This window comes from Nerophis lumbriciformis, linkage group LG07, assembly GCF_033978685.3.
Source record: "Nerophis lumbriciformis linkage group LG07, RoL_Nlum_v2.1, whole genome shotgun sequence".
In the NCBI taxonomy this organism is placed as follows: Eukaryota; Metazoa; Chordata; class Actinopteri; order Syngnathiformes; family Syngnathidae; genus Nerophis; species Nerophis lumbriciformis.
Window position 1 is genome coordinate 38577501 of NC_084554.2, and position 18537 is coordinate 38596037.

The window sequence follows — 18537 nt, forward strand, 5'->3', positions numbered from 1 at the left end:
TAATGAATTCACCTGCTTTGAATGGCTATCCCGCCCTAGCAACATACTTGCCAAACCTCCCGATTTTTCCGGGAGACTCCCGAATTTCAGTGCCCCTCCCGAAAATCTCCCGGGGCAACCATTCTCCCGAATTTGTCCCGATTTTCACCCGGACAACAATATTAAGGGCTGCCGTGATAGCACTGCCTTTAACGTCCTCTACAACCCGCTTTTTCACCATACTAACAGCGTGCCGGCCCAGTCACATGTTGTATGAGGCTTCTGCAGACACATGTAAGTGACTGCAAGACATACTTGATCAACAGTCATACAGGTCACACTGAGGGTGGTCGTATAAGCAACTTTATCACTGTTACAAATATGCGCCACACTGTGAACCCACACCAAACAAGAATGACAAACACATTTCGGGAGAACATCCACACCGTAAGACAACATAAACACAACAGAACAAATACCCAGAACACTTTGCAGCCCTAACTCTTCCGGGCTACAATATACACCCCCGCTACCACCAAACCCCGCCCCCCTCAACCCGGCCCACCTCAACCGACGCACGGAAGGGGGTGGGTTGATGTGTGGGGGCTGCATGGGATTCTGGGTATTTGTTCTGTTGTGTTTATGTTGTGTTACGGTGCGGATGTTCTCCTGAAATGTGTTTGTCATTCTTGTTTGGTGTGGGTTCACAGTGTGGCGCATATTTGTAACAGTGTTAAACTTGTTTATACGGCCACCCTCAGTGTGACCTGTGTGGCTGTTGATCAAGTATGTCTTGCAGTCACTTACGTGTGTCTGCAGAAGCCTCATACAACATGTGACTGGGCTGGCACGCTGTTTGTACAGGTCAGAGGGCGCTAAAGGCAGTGCCATCACGGCACGCCCTTAATACTGTTGTTTGGGTGAAAATCGGCAAACATTCGAGAGAATGGTTGCCCTGAAATTTGTGAGTCTCCCGGATAAATCGGGAGGGTTGGCAAGTATGACGCTGTCAAGCGCCATTCATATAAAAGTCGCGGGCCGCACTAACATTACATTTTCATATTAAGGTGCGGGCCGCAAAATAACGTCTCGTGGTCCGCAATTGGCCCGCGGGCCGCGTGTCTGAGACCCCTGCTTAAGACCCTTGCCGGTGCCCTCATACAGTGTAATTTTACCTATGCCTGCACCTCATGGTTCACCAGTATCTCCAAGCCACTAAAAACAAAACTGCAAACTTCCCAAAACAAGCTAGTGAGACTCCTGCTCATTATAGAATACAAGACTCACCTAACTCAAGCCCACTTTACCAAATTGGGATGGCTGAGAGTTGAGGAAAGAGTACACCAAATCCCAATGTGCTTGGTATTCAAAATACTCAGAGAAACTGTCCCAAGTACCTGTCAAACTATTAAGTGATGCTCACAGGTACTACACGAGAGGGAGTTCCTCAGACCTCGTCCCCCCCAAATTCAAGACTCACATGGGAAAAAATGCATTCTACTATTTTGCCACCACACAGTGGAATGCACTACCAACAGACCTTAAAATTCGAACTTCCCTACTAAATTTTAGAACTGCCATAAAATCATGGCTCAGCTCAACCTATACCTGATCTGTTCCAAAATTGATACCCAGCAGGTTTATATGTAGTGTATATATATTTTCTCATTCTGTTTTGCACACTCTTGGAGTCAACATGTGTATAGTCATTAGTGTCATGTACATAGTGTATATACCCCCCCCCCCCCCCTCCCATTTGTTGTATATATTGCTTTTCAAATCACCTGACATGTATACTGTGTATAAGTACATAATTTATCAATTTTTTTTACGTAATTTTTTATATGCATGTTACAGGTCAAACCGTTTCTAACATTCCACGCTGCAAAATACTAAATAATAATTATTTTAAAAAATTATTACCTTTATGCCTTAAAAGGAAACTGCACTTTTTGGGTGGAATTTAACTTTTATTTAAGATTTCCAATGCATAAAAACGAAAGACAAATGTGTTTTTGTCTCACATAGAGATTGTTAATGATAGGCAAAATTCCCCAAAAAGTGCAGTTGCCTGTTAAGTTTAGTGTGTTTAATACCTCCCATTGCGCTTGACTAATTTCACTTGATCAAACCTTTTCTAACATTCCACACTTCTAAATAATAAAAGTATGTATCATGAGTCCTGCTGATATCGTATCGGTTTGATATCGGTATTGTATCAGAAGTGAAAATGCCATATCGGGACACCCCTGCTAAATATGACTAAAATCTGTGCTATATCCTGCTGGGAACTACGGATTCGCTATAATAAGTGAAGCTGGGGGCTAACTGGCCAAAATGCTAGCTCAAAGCAGAGATCAATCCCTGGTAGGGTTGTACGGTATACCGGTATTAGTATAGTACCGCAATATTAATGAATCATATTCGGTACCATACAGCCTCTGAAAAGTACCGGTCCGGACTTGGTATCGGATTGATACCCAAATTTGTGGTATCATCCAAAACTAGTGTAAAGTATCAAACAACAGAAGAATAAGTGATTATTACATTTTAACAGAAGTGTAGATAGAACATGTTAAAAGAGAAAGTAAGCAGATATTAACAGTAAATGAACAATTACATTAATAATACATTTTCTACCACTTGTCCTTAATATTTTTAACAAAATAAAAAGAATGATAAATGACACAATATGTTACTGCATACGTCAGCAGCTAAATTAGGAGCCTTTGTTTGCTTACTTACTAATAAAAGACAAGTTGTCTTGTATGGACACTATTTTATTTAAGGATAAACTTGGAATAAGAAACATGTTTAATGTACGGTAAGATTTTTTGTTAAAATAAAGCCAATAATGCCATTTTTTGTGGTCCCCTTTATTTAGAAAAGTATCGAAATACATTTTGGTACCGGTACCAAAATATTGATATTGGGACAACACTAATCCCTGGGAGTTTGGACCGATTTTAATTGTTTCTAATCACACAAAGATCTCTACAACAGGCTGAGACTTCTACTCGATCTCTGACTGGCTAAAGGTGCGGTATTTGTTTAAATCTGTACTGTGAAGTTAAAATTTGAATGACAATAAAAAGGAAGTCTAAGTCTAAATAAGTTAGTTACGCTGCTAGCTGTCAACGCTAACAACGCTTATGGCTTTCAGTTGACTGCTTAGCAACAATGAAACGCACTCTACAGAACAAAACTCTCAGCCCGGCACGTTTGGGCTCACTGAGCGAGTTTAAGAAAACAGATGATCTGAGGCATTAAATGAGAATATTAATGTAAAATTTGAGAATGATGATGGAAACGATGGAAGACCTCAAATTCTATAAACAAATATAGAATGTCTGCCAGCACAGGCTGACAGCCTGGGAATCAATTGTTAGTCATGAAATAAAGAAGTTCAGAAATGAAGTGAAGATTTTCAGAGAGGACAGCGCAACAGTGATATAGGAGGCGAAGGTCCTACAAGAGGACACCACAGCATTGAGACAGGAGATGAAGGTCCTGCAAGAGGAGAATGCAGCATTGCGCTAATAGTTGATGGCCATTCAATAAGACAACACTGATGTGAAGAATATCAAAGATGAGATGGATCAGAATATGTGAATACATGATATCATCATTGCACATCACTCCCAGATCCTACGCCAGAGCAGTTGACAACTGTCGCTTCAACAGAGCAACAAGTGGTCAACTTCCTGCAATTGAAGGATCTTGATGTCGATATTAACACTATTAACGCGTGCATTCCAGGCAATGGAAGAAACCCCACCACCACGCCAGTAATGGTCATGAAGCTCGCCAACTGGATATCCGTAATTACACTGCTGAAACAGGAAAGAAGCTGATGGGTACAAATGTGGACATGAATGAGCATCTCACTAAACGTAACGCTGACCTCGCCAATTCAGGAAAATTCAGGCAACTTGGAGCGCTAACTGCAAAATTTACATCAAGCTAAATGGAGGTCCAGAAGCAAGAGTGCTTGTTGTCAAAGACATCAAGGATCTGGAGGAATATTAAAACTTCGACAACAATGATAATATAGTCTGATGAAATCACATTTCTACATTCAACATAAACACTACGATGTTCCAAGGGACCATTGAACCCGAAGACCTGGATTTAGGAGCAAATTCATCAACACTCATGGACATTACTGAAGCAACACAAAATATTGCTGAACAGTTGTTTTTAGTCTTTTTTTAAATTTTATCTTCAGCTGCTGTTGACAGAAAGTCACACAACTGAATTTCATTGTATTCCTTTACAATAACAAAATGAAATATTCCATTCTATCAATTTCTAATTACAACATGTCCAAAAGGGAGTAGGAAGACACAGAGCTTATTATGCAGGGTTTTATGTTTTACTGTTAAGATATTTAGTATTTCTTAAGTCATATTTGGATTTTTTAAATACTTTAAAAAATATATATTATTGTAAATATAACTAATGTATAAGCTACTAATATTACTAACAATAAGAAAAACTGGCCAACAAGTCCTAAACATTTTTTTTCTTATTTAATGAAGTATATCTGAGAATTTAGTGCATAATATTTATAATAAGCACATTGGTCTGACAAAGTTCTTGGTTAGAAATTAAATATGTAACCACTCAATATGTACTTTGCATTTAGATTGACTTTACATGTCAAATATTATATTCGGCTGCCTCCATGTTTTTTACTAGTGGGATTGCCCCTAAATAAAAATAAAAAATCTGTTTACCCAGTAATTCCTTCACTTTTTTACTTGCGGACTATAATAAGAAAAGGTGATTAATTGTTAAATAAATAAACTACTGCATTCAAACTTGTATTGACTCTGGCAGTGATTATCTCTCACTTCAGTCCAATATTATTTTACATTATTACTTTTCTTTTAAAAACAAAGTGTTCAACCATATACACGTCAACACTTTCAGTTCCAGTTGCGTAAAGAAAGACCGCCCTTTCTGTCCCCAGTTGCTATGGTGTATTGTAGAATTTTAACTTGGAGTCAACATACTCAACATTGATTGAACCAACTCCGATCAACTGCTCTGGAACCCGACATCCAGTTTCCCATCTTAAAGTAAATCAGTTCAGACATCAAGTTTAGACTCAGATTGTCGAATATGCTACCTGGAATACCTGTACTTGACTCCCAAATAACATGATAAATAACCTGTGCTGGATTTATCATTTCATGCAATTTATTCAGATTTTTTGCATACACACGCAATATGCAAGTGAGTGTTATACTTTCAGTGTTTGTCTTTATTCATGCTGCTAGGTGACAGTAGCGTTCAAGATAATCCACATTTATTAATCAGTTCGATAATTAGGGGGTTTCTTCTGAATACAAGTGCCAGTAACTCCTGCAAGGGAGAAGCACTGCTCTATTCATTGAGTATTTTCTCAGTTGCGTCACAAGAGGGCGTGCTTCCCTTTTTGCTTTTTAAATGCATTCATGTTTGCCTGCTTTTTGCTGACTTCACAATAACTTTTATGGTCAGTGTAGTGAAAATCTAAAGGTTATGTATGACCGACAAAAAGACTAATTCCAGAAAAAAGCAGTGTTCGTGTGTTCACACTAAATCACAATGGCTAAATTAACTATTTAGTAAATTTTACTGTCTAAAGCGTTTAACTATTTAGGTAATTGTAGTACATTTATTCAGACAAATTTTCAATATAATACTGTAGGGTTTTGGTTTTTTTAACCTTAAATCTAAATAGTAGAAACCGAACATATAATCAATAATTTTGTCCATGCAAAGTAATATTTTTCTAGTTTTGCTAAATCTTTCAAATTAAATCAAATTCAACTTTATTTATACAGCACTTTTCATGCACTGGCAAGTGGCAAACACAAAGTGCTGTACAAAACAAAATAAACCAAAAAATAACCATAATAGAAGAACAGAAAACACACCTTCACACACACATACAGCACTATTGACAATGACAAAGCCAAAACAAGACAAAGTATGACACTGAGGATTTGAGGAAAAACGGCACCTTTTGAAAAAAATTGTTTAAAACATATGATCAAATGTATGTAAAACATAATTTTTTTTTTACATAAGTTAATAAAAACATAACATTGAGAGAGTAATAGAAATATTCATGATTTAGATAATAAAACAACATGATAAAAACAGATGATTAGTAAAAAGCCTGATTTAAAAAGGTTTGTCTTTAGCCTTTTTTTTTTTTTTTTATTAATTCCACTTTGATACAGTAGATGCAAAAAGTTCAAACTTTAATTTCTTTCAGATACAGTAGTACCTCAACTTTCGACTTTAATTGGTTCTGTCACGGAGCTCTTAACTCAAAACACTCGTTTCTCAAATTAACATAATTTTATTCGGTGCTTGGCCCCCAAAACAGCACAATTTTAACATGTAAACGCCTTTTAAAAATAACAAAACTTTTAGATAAGAAATATTGTATAAAAACAATTCTAAAGACTGTACTACAAACAACTACAGTTATTTTTTGAAGTATTGTAATAATGACTTCTCCGGTATCTCCTTCTAGCTGCTTTTCCGTCAAACACAGGCTACTTTTCCATATAATTATGGATAAATATCTGCCGTTTAAATATTGTTTTAAAAACAGCACAATTTTAACATGTAATGCTTTTTTAAGATTTAAAAAAACAAAAAACTTTTAGATAAGAAATTTTGTATCAAAACAATGTAATAAAATGTACTACTAATAACTACAGTAGGTTTATGAAATAATATAATAATAATGTACAGCATTTACCATGGAGAGTGGATGTCTACAGTATCTCTTTTCAGCTGATTCCCCGTCCAACACAGTCAGCAGCCTTTCCATATTTGTATGTATAAATATCCGCCGTTTAGATATTAATTTAATATTTTTAGCTCCCGTTAAACTCATTCTGCTTCAATATGGTGCAGACTAGCAATGAAACTGCTTTGTCAGATTGACTACACGCTCAGTCATGTTTATCATTATTTTTTTCTTTTATAAATTAAGAACATATGCTTTTTCTTCTCAGCACTGTCCTTCACCTTCAATTTCTTAATTCCAATGGTTGGAAAGAGAAAGTCCATCTTTTGTTATGAACTCAGGAGTAAGACCAGATGTTTTGGTCGGATCTTACGGAGTTCACACTGACATTTGCTACACCAACTAATGGCGGGGATGCTTGTAACTCAAATTTTTGTTTGCAACTTAAAGCTTAACAGTTAGCCGAGAGACAGCTCTTACTGTATCTCAAAACACTCTTAAGTTGAGGTATCACTGTACAAAGTTTCAATGTTTCTGTAAATTCCCAAACCAATGATAATTTCCTCTTTGACAACAAAGCAATGCAATTTATGAATCACCAGGATAAACACTGTATAATGAAATGTTTGTATTTGTGCACAGGGGCCAAGATCATTATGGCGTGCAGGGACATGGATAAAGCCCAGGCCGCCACCAAGGAGGTCATAGAACGTTCCGGCAATGACAACGTCGTTTGCATGAAACTCGACCTGGCCGACAGCAAATCCATCAAAGAGTTTGCTCAGGCCATCAACCAAGGTAGGATGCGAATGTTTCACATTGGTGTTCTTCGGGGATGGCACTCTTAGTCCCCTTTTTATTTCATTTTTATAGGGGAGTCAAAACTGAACATCCTCATTAACAACGCGGGTGTGATGGTCTGTCCTTACGGGAAAACGGCTGACGGCTTTGAGATGCAGATTGGCATCAATCACATGGGTAAATCAATCCGCAGCAGGTTGTCTGTTTACTCACTTCATGTAGACTATTTTATTGTCACTGAGGCCATTAAGTTATTGTGAGGCGATAGCGCTTACGCAAACACTGGACAAAGGTGAACGTGTCTTTTTATTTATGACTTTATTCTCACTCTCATGAGAGTTGACACCCACTGTTATTTTGATATTATTACTGTCGTCTGATAAGGTTGTGAGTTTTAGTTCAGAATTCTAACATTTTAAAAGGCCATGTTATTTTACTAATTGTTTATGACTTACAATCAAAAATACTGCTGTATGTTCAGCACCGATGACGTATCAGACCTTGGTGCTCACCTGAACGGAACTAGTCAAACAGGAAGCGAGCTGACTATTACTATAGAGTAGTGGTTCTCAAACTTTTTTCACCAAGTACCACCTCTCCAAATACCACCATAATGACCAACAATAAACTACAGTTGCGTAGTAGGCTTAAGTATTCATTAAAAACAAGGTTGAGGTTTTAATTAACAAGTATATTTTATACTGTTGACCACTGTAACATTACACACAGTTTGAACAGTAAGACAGTGTTTGAATTTTGGAAAATAAAACACAAATCATTTAAGTGATTCTTTGGCGTACCACTAAATGAAGCCCACGCACCACTAGTGGTACCCATACCACAGTTTGAGAATCACTGCTATAATGGGTCAAATGCGACAGAAGTAAATAAATCTTTGAACAATTACACAAATGTGTCATTAATAGAGGTGGGAATCTTTGGGCACGATTCGATTATGATTCAGAAGCTGAGATTCGATGAACAATCGATTATTGATGCATCATTCATTTATGTATATTGATGCAGTTTTACATTTCTTTTCATTTCACTAAATAAGCGTTTATCACTTGCAACTTTAAAAAACAGTGCATCTGTAATAAGAAACAGTACAATTATTTCCCATCACATTTATTATTTTATATTAAATGTGTGCAAAACTGGAACATAAGTGCCCTATAATAAAGGAGCTAGTCAGATCTCTTAAGGTGGCTGGCTGCAGTCAGTAAAATTTTAGAACTGTCTGCATTATATTATTTACAATAAATAAATCGATTATTGATGTTTACTAATCGATTTTATAATCGTCCATGTCCGAATTGCGATTAATCTAATAATTATTCCCCCCCCCCTCTAGTCATTATATAATTAAATGTGAAATTAAATGCATACATGTGTTAATAAATGTGTCCTTGATTAATTAAATTTAACACTTCCGCCCGATTGTAGCTGAGATAGGCTCCAGCGCCCCCCGCGACCCCAAAGGGAATAAGCGGTAGAAAATGGATGGATGGATGGATATTTATATAACTAATTAATGATGCCAATATTTAATAATCTAATTATTTCATGAACCTGTGTCAGTATGAAGGGCCAGATGGGATAAAATGTAATATTTATAATTGGAATTAAATACAAACAAGTGTTATTAAATGTGTCAGATTATTTGTTATAAAACTAAATGTAATCATTTAATTATTGATTTCATTATTTTAGGATGTAATTATTTTACAATTTTATTTTTGATTAAATTGTTTTATTAAATGATATAATCAATTAATGACACATTTAAAGATGTATTTATTGATTTCATTTTGTCCCATTTGGCCTGTGTCTCCCAAATTATTTCATGATTTGATTATTTCTTGTATAGAATTGATTGATTTAATTATTTCATGAACCTGGGTGGTATCTTCATAAATGTATTCTGTCCGTCAAACTCAGCCGTGAAAGTCCCAGGTATCAGCATCTGCCCACTGAATTTGAGGCTGAGTTTGATGACTAAAAAAAATTCATAAAGATACCACAAAGGTTCATGAAATAATTTGATTAATTTAAAACGGGAAATTGTGAAATAATGTATTAAATATTTAAATAAATAGACGTAATTTTACATTAAATTAAGACATTTAATGACATGTATTTATTTAATTTTAATTATTAACACATTTGAATAGAATAGAATAGAAAATATCTTTATTGTCATTGTACATTGTACAATGAAATTGTAAGCAAAACTAATTTAGTGCAAATTCATAAGAACATAGATAAATAGATAAAAATACATAAAAATAGCAAGCACACAGCTCGCATGCACAGTCATTATTGTCGTCTTGTGTTCAGCGACACTATTGCTCTCGGGTAAAAAGTGTTCTTAAGTCTGTTTGTCCGGCATTTTATTGTCCTGTATCTCCTGCCCGAGGGCAGCAGTTCAAAAGTTTATGTCCAGGGTGAGATGGGGTCCCTTATGATGTTTTGGGTCTTTTTGAGGCACCTGGCACTTTACAGTTCATCTAGGGAGGGGAGAGAGCAGCTAGTGATCTTCATGGCAGTTTTTATGACCCTCTGAAGTGCATTTCTCTCTGCTGCCGTGCAGCTGGCATACCTACACACATGCAGTATGTCAGCACACTCTCTACTGAGCAGCGAAAGAAGGACACAAGCCGTTGTTCTTTTTGAGGAGTCTCAGAAAGTAAAGTCTCTGCTGTGCCTTTTTGATGGTCACTGAGGTGTTCATACTCCACGACAGGTCTTCCTCAATCTGGATCCCCAGGAACCTGAAGTTAGAGACCATTTCCACATAGTCCCCATTGATGTACAGTGGTTGGTTGTTTATTGTTTATTTCTTCCGGAAATCCATGATCAGCTCCTTCGTCTTGGTGGTGTTAATTTGTTTAAAGATTTATTTATTTAATTATGTCCCATTTGACCCTCCATATAGTGATTTCAGGAGTTCAGTTAGGTTCGATTTATACAAAGAGACCAATAAAAGGCTTAGAAAGTTGTTGCTTTTTGTTTTTTTTATTAAAGCGTAAATTAGTGTTTTACAATATTATAAACTTTTTTTTGGTACAATTTTTCAAATGTTTTTACATACAATATTTGCGGGTGTTTTTTAGCGAAAAAAATAATACTTTTTGCTGTATTTGGTCCCACGATCAAGGTCACGTCCTGCTTACCTATCTGCTCCTGGACCTGATCAAGCGTTCAGCACCAGCCAGGATCGTCACCGTGTCATCCATGGCTCACTCGTGGGGAACCATCAAGTTGGACGACATCAACAGCGAAAAGCATTACGACAAGCAAAAGGCGTACTCTCAGAGCAAGCTTGCCAACGTGCTGTTCACGCGCTCGCTGGCCAAACGCCTCCAAGGTGTGTAGTCCAACTCCTAGTATCTTCCACCTATGTGTCAGTGTTTGCTGTGTGGAGTCCTCAGGCATCTGTCCTTAGACATCTTCAGTTCTGGTTACTGCTGTTGTTTATTTTACTTGTCATTCATTGCACTATTGTGCATTTGAATGATGTCATATGCAGTGCTGGTTACTAACGGTAACGCGTTACTTTGTAACGCGTTACCGTTAGTTTCGGCGGTAACTATTAATCTAACGCGTTATTTTTTATATTCAGTAACTTAGTTACCGTTACTACATGATGCGTTACTGCGTTATTTTACGTTATTTTTTTATGTAGTATCGGCTAGAAACAGAAGATCTGAGTGTGTTTTATTGGAGCGCTGCGGTGGAAAAGAAAAGGTGTGCTTTGTGTGGGTGGGGGCGGGGGGCTCCCAGACCGTAGTTGAGGGGCGCAGGGGAGACGTTCCTCCAGGGCCTATGTACTTCGGGGCTAACAACCTTCACTTTACCCGGAAGTGGGTCTTTACAGCTGAGGATGAATGACGAGGCCGGCAGTTTGTTGCAACTTTGTGACTTTATTGGACGCAGCCATCCACCAAGCTAGAGCACCTGCACGCACTCACTGTCGCCGTTCCCTCACCTCTCTCGCCCACTCACTCACTGACATCACTCACCTCACATGCTGTCATATCTTAAAGGGCCACACACATACACATACGCTACTCTCATAACAACTAACAAGACATCATGGTGAAGCCAGAAGTCGAGTTTCTTAACATGGAGACATTCTCAATACTTTTCTTTTGTCGAGCACAAAGAAAATAACATTTTAGTTAAATGTAAGTTGTGTCTTGGATCAAAGATCCTATCTACTCAAAGTTAAAGTTAAAGTGCCATTGTGTAACAGGCCTCGCTACACATCTTAAAATAAAGCTCTGCCAACTATACAGCTGCAAGCTACAGACCTGTCATCTGTAAATGTGATTGTGTTGTTTTTCTTTAGCAAACAGGCCAAGCTAGCATGATGATGTTGTCAAAATATGTTAGCGGCACGTTAGCTCACATTGCTAGTGTTGCTAACGTTTGTGTTTTCCGGTTGTTAAATGTGATAGATGGCATTTATTACGTTGCACATGTGGGGAGTTACAGTGTAATAACGATTCTTGGAGACTCTCATTAGCATTAAAGCGACAGACACACAAAACGAATAATAAACATGTTCTTTAAATCCTTAGGCACCGGTGTGACGGCGTACTCCCTCCACCCGGGCATGGTCCAGACAGACTTGTGGCGTCACCTGAACGGGCCCCAGCGCTTCCTGATGAAGTTGGTGAGCCCCTTCACCAAGTCGTCGGAAAAGGGCGCCAAGACCACCATCTATTGCGCCGTGGATCCGGCACTGGAGAACGAGAGCGGCGGCTACTACAGGTACCGAGGCGAGAGGTAAGACTGAGGTTGTTTAAGTTGCTCACGCCATGCGTCCTCTTCGACAGCGACTGCGCCCCCGCCAACTGCTCGGCGGAGGGTAAAGACGACGCCTTAGCGCAGAAGCTGTGGGAGCTGAGCTGTCAGATGCTTAACATTACGTGGGAGTGACCATGGCTTCTGTTTACAATTCAACAATTTCTAACTCTAGATTCGAAATATGTTTACATTTTCTACTTGTTCTGTTATATTTAGTTACATTAAAGCAAATCTGATGCCTTCACTTTGCGTGTTGTTCAAAGCTGCTTGCTTATTCCTACAAATATGAAAATCTCCATTAATCTACTTTTTAAATATGATGATCTTCAATAATACACATTTTGAATATGAAGACTTTGATTTATGTACTTTTTGAATATAAAAATCTTCATTAAGCGACATTTTAAATACAAAGATCTCCAATAATGTACTTTTTAATGGTGAATTTGTCCATTATTGTACATTTCAAATATGAAGATCTTCAATAATGCACTTTTTAAAAGATGACCTACGTCAATGTACATTTTTATATAAAAATCTTTGATAAACATTTTGGATACAAATGTTTCCATTAACTCACATTTTAAATATAAAGATCTCCAGTGATTTATATTTCAAATATGAAGATCTCCATTAATGCACTTATGAAATGTGATGAGCTCTGATATTGTACATTTTCGATGTAACAAACAAAACAATTTTTTAAAGATTATCTACATTATTGTTCAATTCAAATATGAATATCTTCAATAATGCACTTATTAAACACGAAGAGCTCTATTAATGCACATTTCAAGTATAAATATCTCCATTAATCTATATTTTAAATATGAAGATCTCTATGTACTTTTAATTATAAAGAGCTTCATTAATGTACATTTTAAAAATCGAGATTTCCATCAATGCACTTTTTAAACATGAAGTTCTGTATCATTTTACTTTTTAAATATTAAGAATTCCATTAATGCACTTTTTAAATATGAAGTTCTATATCATTGTACTTTTTAAATATTAAGATTTTCACTAATGCACTTTTTAAATATAAAGTTATATATCAATGTACTTGTTAAATATTAAGATGTCCATTTATGCCCTTTTTAAATATGAAGTTGTATATACAGGTAAAAGCCAGTAAATTAGAATATTTTGAAAAACTTGATTTATTTCAGTAATTGCATTCAAAAGGTGTAACTTGTACATTATATTTATTCATTGCACACAGACTGATGCATTCAAATGTTTATTTCATTTAATTTTGATGATTTGAAGTGGCAACAAATGAAAATCCAAAATTCCGTGTGTCACAAAATTAGAATATTGTGTAAGGGTTAAATTTTGAAGACACCTGGTGCCACAAACTAATCAGCTGATTAACTCAAAACACCTGCAAAGGGCTTTAAATGGTCTCTCAGTCCAGTTCTGAAGCCTACACAAACATGGGGAAGACTTCAGATTTGACAGCTGTCCAAAAGGCAACCATCGACACATTGCACAAGGAGGGAAAGACACAAAAGGTTATTGCTGAAGAGGCTGGCTGTTCTCAGAGCTCTGTGTCCAAACACATTAATGGAGAGGCAAAGGGAAGGAAAAACTGTGGTCAGAAAAAGTGTACAAGCGATAGGGATCACCGCGCCCTGGTCAAGATTGTGAAAAAAAACCCATTCAAAAATGTGGGGGAGATTCAGAAGGAGTGGACAGCTGCTGGAGTCAGTGCTTCAAGATCCACCACCAAGAGACGCTTGAAAGACATGGGTTTCAACTGCCGCATACCTCGTGTCAAGCCACTGTTGACCAAGAAACAGCGCGAAAAGCGTCTCACCTGGGCTAAGGAAAAAAAGAGCTGGACTGCTGCTGAGTGGTCCAAAGTCATGTTTTCTGACGAAAGCAAATTTTGCATTTCCTTTGGAAATCGAGGTCCCAGAGTCTGGAGGAAGACAGGAGAGGCACAGGATCCACGTTGCCTGAAGTCTAGTGTAAAGTTTCCACCATCAGTGATGGTTTGGGGTGCCATGTCATCTGCTGGTGTCGGTCCACTCTGTTTCCTGAGATCCAGGGTCAACGCAGCCGTCTACCAGCAAGTTTTAGAGCACTTCATGCTTCCTGCTGCTGACCTGCTCTATGGAGATGGAGATTTCAAGTTCCAACAGGACTTGGCGCCTGCACACAGCGCAAAATCTACCCGTGCCTGGTTTACGGACCATGGTATTTCTGCTCTAAATTGGCCCGCCAACTCCCCTGACCTTAGCCCCATAGAAAATCTGTGGGGTATTGTGAAAAGGAAGATGCAGAATGCCAGACCCAAAAATTCAGAAGAGTTGAAGGCCACTATCAGAGCAACCTGGGCTCTCATAACACCTGAGCAGTGCCAGAAACTCTTCGACTCCATGCCACGCCGCATTAACGCAGTAATTGAGGCAAAAGGAGCTCCAACCAAGTATTGAGTATTGTACATGCTCATATTTTTCATTTTCATACTTTTCAGTTGGCCAACATTTCTAAAAATCCCTTTTTTGTATTAGCCTTAAGTAATATTCTAATTTTGTGACACACGGAATTTTGGATTTTCATTTGTTGCCACTTCAAATCATCAAAATTAAATGAAATAAACATTTGAATGCATCAGTCTGTGTGCAATGAATAAATATAATGTACAAGTTACACCTTTTGAATGCAATTACTGAAATAAATCAAGTTTTTCAAAATATTCTAATTTACTGGCTTTTACCTGTATATATAATTGTATTATATATCATTGTACTTTTTAAATATCAATTCTTAACGCACTTTTAAAATATGAAGATCTCCAACAATGCACTTATTAAATATGAAGAGCTCTATTTATTGCACATTTTAGATGTAAAGATCCCTATTAATGTACATTTTAGATATAAATATCTCATTTAATGCAATTTTTAACAGATGATTTACATTATTGTACATTTCAATCATAAAGATCTCATTTACTGCACATTTAAATACAAAAATCTCAATGTACAATTTGAATAAAAAGATATCCGTTAATGTACATGTACAATGTATTTCATTAATGCACATTTTAGAAACCCAAGATTTCCAACAATGCACTTTCCGAATAAGAACATCTGTATTAATGTACTTTTTAAATATAAAGATCTTCATTAATGCACATTTTAAAAATCAAGATGTCCATTAATGCACTTTTTAAATATGAAAATCTACGTAATGTACGTTTGAAATATTAAAATGTCCATTAATACACATTTTAAATATCAATATTTACATTAATGCACTCTGAATATCTCCAATAATGCACTTATTACATATGAACACATTTTAAAATCCCACAGTGCTCATTTGGCTTCCAGTTTGAACTTCTTTCATGCATCTGTGTTCTCTAAGACAGTGTTTTTCAACCTTTTTTGAGCCAAGGCACATTTTTTGCGTTGAAAAAATCCGGAGGCACACCACCAGCAGAAATCGTTAAAAAACGAAACTCAATTGACAGTAAAAAGTTGTTGTCGCAATTGTTGGATATGAATTCAAACCATATCCATAACCAACCATGCATCACTATAGCACTTGTCTCAAAGCAGGTGTACTGTCACAACCTGTCACATCACCCCTGACTTATTTTGAGTTTTTCTGTGTTTTCCTGTGTGTAGTGTTTTAGTTCTTGTCTTCGCTTCTATTTTGGTGGTGAATGGTGATTGTCATGTCATGTACGGATGTAATTTGTGGACGCCATCTGCTCCACACGCTGTAAGTCTTTGCTGTCGTCCAGCATTCTGTTTTTGTTTACTTTGTAGCCAGTTCAGTTTTAATTTCCTTCTGCATAGCTTTCCCTAAGCTTCAATGCCTTTTCTTAGGGGCACTCACCTTTTGTTTATTTTTGGTTTAAGCATTAGACACCTTTTTACCTGCACGCTGCTTCCCGTTGTTTCCGACATCTACAAAGCAATTAGCTACCGGCTGCCACCTACTGATATGGAAGAGTATCACACGGTTACTCCGCCGAGCTCGAGGCAGCAACGACACTCAACAACAACACATAATTTGCAGACTATAATTACTGGTTTGCAAAAAATATTTTTAACCTAAATAGGTGAAATTAGATAATCTCCCACGGCACACCAGACTGTGTCTCACGGCACACCAGTGTGCCGCGGCACAGTGGTTGAAAAACACTGCTCTAAGACACTTCATTAGGTACACCACCTTCACAATCATAAACTTGTCTTTTAAAAGATAATTCAAGAGTTGGTATTAATTTAATGTTTTACTGTGGTTGTAGTTTGCATACTAATTGTTGGGCAGGTAAACAAAAAACACAATATTACAGACTATGTACATGCTATCCATGTATACATGCATGTGTATCATATATATATATATATACACACACAATAAGTACTTACAAATTCAGTAGATCATGCCTATTTGCAGATCTATTTTCTCTACTTTAAGTTGAAAATGTCGTGAGACTTGGTGTTTCTTGTATGTGATCCTAGATGGCTGATGATTGCTAATTATAAAACCATATACAATGTATCAAAGAGTGACATACAACATCTTAATAGTAAGAAACAACAAAACGGTATGTGGTGGAATGATTGGATTATCTTTTTGTAAGGCTAAAGGTTGCAATATTTTGATACATTGTCGCACTATAGTACCAAGCAAGGACCTATTGATGCTGTAAACAAACAGAATATCAGAGATATGTTACTGTAATATTATTCAAACCGTTTGATCAAATAACAATAAATAGCGGGATGCACTGTAAACATTTCTCATAAACATTTGTGCTGATCTGACAGAGCTCACCTTTATCTTTAGCCATCTTTTCACAAGCTGCAATAAAAAATCACTTTAATAACACGGTGGATTGATAAAGCCAATAAAACGCTCTAAAAGCTGGAGATTAATACTGTAGTTGAACCTCCTAGCCTGTGTGCGCTTATGAACATTCATAGTTGTGATTTTAGTTGTTAATAGCAAGCATGTGCATCACTTTTTGTTTGGGGCTCGTGGGCAGCAGGGGAGATTTTCAATATTCGTGTGTAAGAACGATACGCAAGCATACAGTTAGACACATAATAAAATCACACACACACACACGCGTGCACTGTCTAAATCGATTTGGACGTGTCACAAAGTCACAAACATTTGTCCTAAACGGAACGCTTAATGTCAGAAATAATCTCAGGGTGGTTATAACAAGTGAACAAAGTTTCATCGACGGAGTTACACCGGCAGCTTGGAAGAAGAAGCTGTTGTTGCGTGCATACACACACACACACACACACTACATCGCTATGGCAACACAATTTATTAGACAAACACTGCTGGATTGATACAGCCTTTTCAAATTTAAAGTGTTATCTTTTTCCTGGATTTCAACGACATTCACGAGTGTTAGTAAAACGCTAGGTTCCATTATTTTCACGCAAGCAAGAAAAAAAGGCGTCATGGCTCGGTATGGGTACTGTTAACATTTGAAGTAATACTGGTACTCAATGGTACCAATTTTTGATGCTTGTGCGTGTGTTAATGTGAATTGTTTTTGACAATGAAATCTCATTTTCTATTTCAGCATTTTGAAATGAGCTGATTATGATAACTGTTGCCCGTTTGTTCCATTTTGTTTTATTATCATCAAATCATTTGCAAGTATGACATTAAATTGCAATTTCAGTCCAAGACGTTTGGTTGCAGTAGTGTATACTTTATAGTGCGTTTTGTGTTTTGTTGTGCCCTATAAAGTGTTAATACTGTAAGTATTGCACTCATTAATGTGCATCTTAGCTGTAGTTTTCATCAACAAACGTGTAGGTATTTAAATCGCCATGTAGAATCACTAATGCTAATCAGTAGCATGACAATAGCAAAACCAATGTATGTTAGCATTAAGCTAGTACATTTTTGGAAATGTGGAGTCTTGCTTAACTCACGATCGAACGTTTTTGATTCAGTTGTCTTTGTTGGCATTGAAAATTGCAACATTACCTAGAGCAGGGGTCTTCAACCCGGGGCTCTGGAACCAAATGTGGCTCTTTCATACCTCCGCCTGGGATCCCTTTGGCTATGAAACAAAATGTAAAGAAATAATGTCCATTTCATTTTAATTTTTTTATTTATTTATTTTATTATAACAATTACTTTGGGGGAGTTCTGTGATCTTTTAAGATAAAAATATATATTTTTTA

General features: G+C 36.9%; 1 protein-coding gene across 1 annotated transcript in view; it reads left to right on the forward strand.

Moving 5' to 3' along the window:
• The window catches only part of LOC133609217 (retinol dehydrogenase 12-like), a 13870-nt gene extending 1274 nt beyond the window's left edge, over window positions 1–12596 (forward strand). The window contains exons 3-7 of the mRNA XM_061964726.1: window positions 7379–7534; window positions 7610–7714; window positions 10698–10907; window positions 12124–12316; window positions 12382–12596. Of these exons, the coding sequence (XP_061820710.1) occupies window positions 7379–7534; window positions 7610–7714; window positions 10698–10907; window positions 12124–12316; window positions 12382–12484 (767 nt within the window). The 3' untranslated portion in view covers window positions 12485–12596. The remainder of the gene's footprint in view (window positions 1–7378; window positions 7535–7609; window positions 7715–10697; window positions 10908–12123; window positions 12317–12381) is intronic.
• Window positions 12597–18537: the final 5941 nt, after the last annotated feature.